Source organism: Coregonus clupeaformis, chromosome 20, assembly GCF_020615455.1.
Source record: "Coregonus clupeaformis isolate EN_2021a chromosome 20, ASM2061545v1, whole genome shotgun sequence".
Taxonomy (NCBI): Eukaryota; Metazoa; Chordata; class Actinopteri; order Salmoniformes; family Salmonidae; genus Coregonus; species Coregonus clupeaformis.
This window is the reverse complement of record NC_059211.1, coordinates 47,869,526-47,873,185: the sequence shown is the minus strand read 5'-3', so window position 1 is coordinate 47,873,185 and position 3,660 is coordinate 47,869,526. Positions and strand designations below refer to the sequence as shown.

Here is a 3,660-nt window from a genome sequence, read left to right as displayed (position 1 = left end):
GAGTCACTTGATCCTCTTGTTTTCTTCCCAAAGGACTCTAATGCCTTCTTCATACCAGACAAATGTCTCAGATCACAAAGCACTTACAAGTACAAGTACAAGTAACCCTAATATCAAACAAATCCTATTTCGATATGCTCTCTTTTGACTGGGGTTACGTTGAAATAACGTTACCTCTGGAGCCCGATGGCAGACAAAGAGGCTCTTATAAGAGCCATGACTTTGAACAGGGAATGGGAATCTTCAAGGCTGTCTGCTGCTTTTACCTCAGAGACATTGAATGGTAAATTATGACGGATGTATTTGGATCACAGGCTGTTATGCTAAATGATGCACCAGTAGACTCAATTACAAGTCAGCCTTGGGTCACACACTAGAAGTGGCTTTTCACATCATATAAACCTATCAAAACATAAATCATCATCATAGGATATTTGTTCAATGTCACCCACAAGGGTCTTCTCTCGTTACAGCATAAAATGGCTCTAAAAAATAATCAATTTGTCTGTGTTCTTTCCTTTCAGTCCCATGATGCTCCGAAAGACCCCTATAGTCCATAAAAAAAAAAATAAAAAAAAAAAAATTGGTCATTAAGCAGACGCTCTTATCCAGAGCGACTTACAGGAGCAATTAGGGTTAAGTGCCTTGCTCAAGGGCACATGGACAGAATTTCACCTAATCGGCTCGGGGATTAGAACCAGCGACCTTTCGGTTACTGGCACAACGCTCTTAACCACTAAGCTACCTGCCGCCCCATAACAACTAGCCTAGCTATAGTTTCACCATTACAAGTATTTCTGTCTTGCTTGTAGTGGTTCAGAGGCAGTAGGCTACATGCACAACCAACCTCAAATGAAAGATGCACACAACAGGAAAAATGACACTCACACAACAGGAAAGGGTTTAAGCTCAATCATTCATCACTCTCAGTGTCAATCACTCATAATATATGCATAGATGATTAGTTCCTGGTCTCTCTCCCCCAAGGCCTATTTAAAGCTGGAGTGTAGTAAGAGACTGAATGACATTCCTCATAATTCTCCAACCACATCAATTGCTCAACTGAACTCCATTCACTATGGGCATTCCACTGAACCTGGGTACTCTGGTCCTAATGCTCATCATCTACAGTGAAGGTAAAGAAAGCAAATACCTAGACTGTAAATGTATTTATTGATTCAGGGTCTTGATGTACTTTTATAGTCTACTACTACCAATGCAAACTTCTAAATGGTAAAACAGATATGTGTGAAAATACCCTTGAATAAAAAGATGACATTCTCATATTAAACATTTGATCTCAAATAAAAAATGCTGGAGTATAGAGCCAAATTTTAAATGTTAGCTTCACTGTCAAAATACATACGGAGGGGGGTGTAAATCCGGTATTACATAACCTTTATGAGGGTAAGAAGAAAAATGCACATCTGGCGTTAGATATTGTGGGTCCTGATTGTTGGTGCTGTCACAGTGCACGCAGGGGGCATTTATGGGGGCAAGGAGGCCGTGCCGCACAGCAGACCCTACATGGTGCTCCTGAACAGGACTATCACCAACAAACTGAAGCCCAAAAACTGTGATGGCTTTCTAGTGAGAGAGGACTTTGTGATGACTGCTGCCCACTGCAATGGGAGGTCAGTAATGTCTGCTTATCTAGTGAGAGAAAACCAGGGGCAAATATATGGGGAGATATAAGCCATTGTCTGCCCTATAAATCATGTAACTGTTTCTCCTTCCTCCTTACTACCTTATATGCAGGGAATTAGAATTCAGCCAGAGCAATTGCAAAAGTATTGCTAGTCAAACACTGCTTTTTCAATTGCATTTTTCTTGCAATCCCACCTATTAAAAGGACATTTTAATAGGCTACCATTTCAATGTCTCTAGGTTTTTCACACCTGAATATCTTTACTATTTTTAAACTAGGGCTATCCTACGCTACCCCATGTTTCACATAGCTCTTCCTAACTTTGCATTTACACATTTTTACATCATGTATTTCTAATGTCCCCTTTGGAGGATTTAAATGTGAAACACAGCTTAGCCCAGAGCTAAGGGCTCCAATAGCCAAACGCTGAGATAAGAGGTGCAGTATGAAAAACCTACCAATAAACTGGATCATGCACCATTAAGATGTATTGCAGACTATTTAAATGTCAAGGCACATGCTGAATAAAGGGGAGGGCAAGGATATACTGTAGGTTGACATTACATAGAGATTAACATTATGTTTTCAATCAGCCTCTGTGATTAACCCACTACTACCTGCTGCAGATATGTGTAAGACCACAGTATATTCTATTGCATTGTGTCTCTGTGTGTATATGTTACAGATCCATTAAGGTCAAGCTGGGAGTCCACAACGTGCAACAGGAAAGCGCTCAGGAAATGTTTGTGAAACAGGCATTTCCACATCCATATTATGATAATGAAGAACATGATAATGATATCATGCTACTCAAGGTAAATCCCCTAGCTAGGACCTAATGTTACGCATATTGTTTTTATGTGAAATTGTGCATGCACGTTGACGTGACTACAATGTCTAAGTATGCAATTGCTTTGTATCAAACATGTCACAACAAATTATTATTATTAGTTTACCACTATTAACCACCAGGTAGGCTATAGAATCTCCAAGGGTGTAAATTGTAACATTTGAGAACCCCGCTCTTTCTGCCTCCCAGCTGGAAGAGAAAGTGCTTTTCACCGACCGTGTGAGACCCATTGGTCTCCCGCAGACAGAAGATGAGGAGATACCCAAGGACTGTCTGGTGTCAGGCTGGGGCTACAATATCAGGGGAGTAAACCAAGGCTCCCCTGTGCTACTGGACCTCAACGTGACACTGGTTGCGAGTCAAGTATGCTCTGACAACCATGCGGTCTGCTCATCAGGACTAAATGGACCTGCTCGGGTAAGTGGCGTCTGAAAGTATGTAATTTTGCAGGGGAAAGAACATGGGAGGAAAGAAAGAAAACAATAATTTCACCTTGGTGGATGGCATGAATCATTCCAAGGGAAATGTGCCTGTTCATTTGTTCAATATTGTGGTCTACATGTGTTATTTCCAGGGAGACTCCGGTAGTCCATTGGTCTGTAACGGTGTGGCCTATGGGGTGGTGTCCAGCTCTATAGACAATCTCTACATCTACACACGCATCCCTGACTACCTGGACTGGATCAACAACACCATGAATAATTGATCAGGGATGTAGCTCAGTTGATAGAGCATGGCGTTTGCAACGCCAGGGTTGTGGGTTCGATTCCCACAGGGGGTATAAAAAAAAATAGATTTTAAAAAAAGTATAATAATAATGTGACTAAACTGTAAGTCGCTCTGGATAAGAGCGTCTGCTAAATGACTTAAATGTAAATAAGGCACTGATCAGAAACATCTACAGTTTGTTCATTTGACCACCCAGGTCCCTAGAAGCAAGATTATGATACTGCAGAATCTGAATGTGTTTATGATGCTTTCTGATTGATTTACCAGTGCTGGTTCATGTCTGTGTGCCTACATGCAGTAGGCCAAAGATTGTTATTATAACCTCATTGTTCTATCTGTGTTGAAGCCTCTGAATTTCCATCTGTCAAACAATGCTTTCAAGTCCTGTTCTGTGCTGTAGCTGTTTTAAATATTACATTATGGATCATGGGAT

General features: G+C 40.9%; 1 protein-coding gene across 1 annotated transcript; it reads left to right on the top strand.

Annotated features, from left to right (window-relative positions):
• The first annotated feature begins 757 nt into the window (after window positions 1–757).
• Window positions 758–3,270, top strand: LOC121533561 (mast cell protease 1A-like). Its single transcript, XM_041839613.2, has 5 exons — window positions 758–1,136; window positions 1,472–1,634; window positions 2,334–2,463; window positions 2,688–2,915; window positions 3,073–3,270. The coding sequence occupies exons 1-5, from the start codon at window positions 1,079–1,081 to the stop codon at window positions 3,202–3,204; spliced, it is 711 nt and encodes a 236-aa protein (XP_041695547.1). The 5' UTR covers window positions 758–1,078; the 3' UTR covers window positions 3,205–3,270.
• Window positions 3,271–3,660: the final 390 nt, after the last annotated feature.

Excerpts from the sequence above, each read along its gene's own strand:
- LOC121533561 (XM_041839613.2), top strand. The coding sequence starts at position 1,079 with ATGGGCATTCCACTGAACCTGGGTACTCTGGTCCTAATGCTCATCATC. Across the intron at positions 1,137-1,471 it reads GCTCATCATCTACAGTGAAG|TGCACGCAGGGGGCATTTAT; the intron begins GTAAAGAAAGCA and ends GTGCTGTCACAG. Across the intron at positions 2,916-3,072 it reads GACTAAATGGACCTGCTCGG|GGAGACTCCGGTAGTCCATT; the intron begins GTAAGTGGCGTC and ends TGTTATTTCCAG.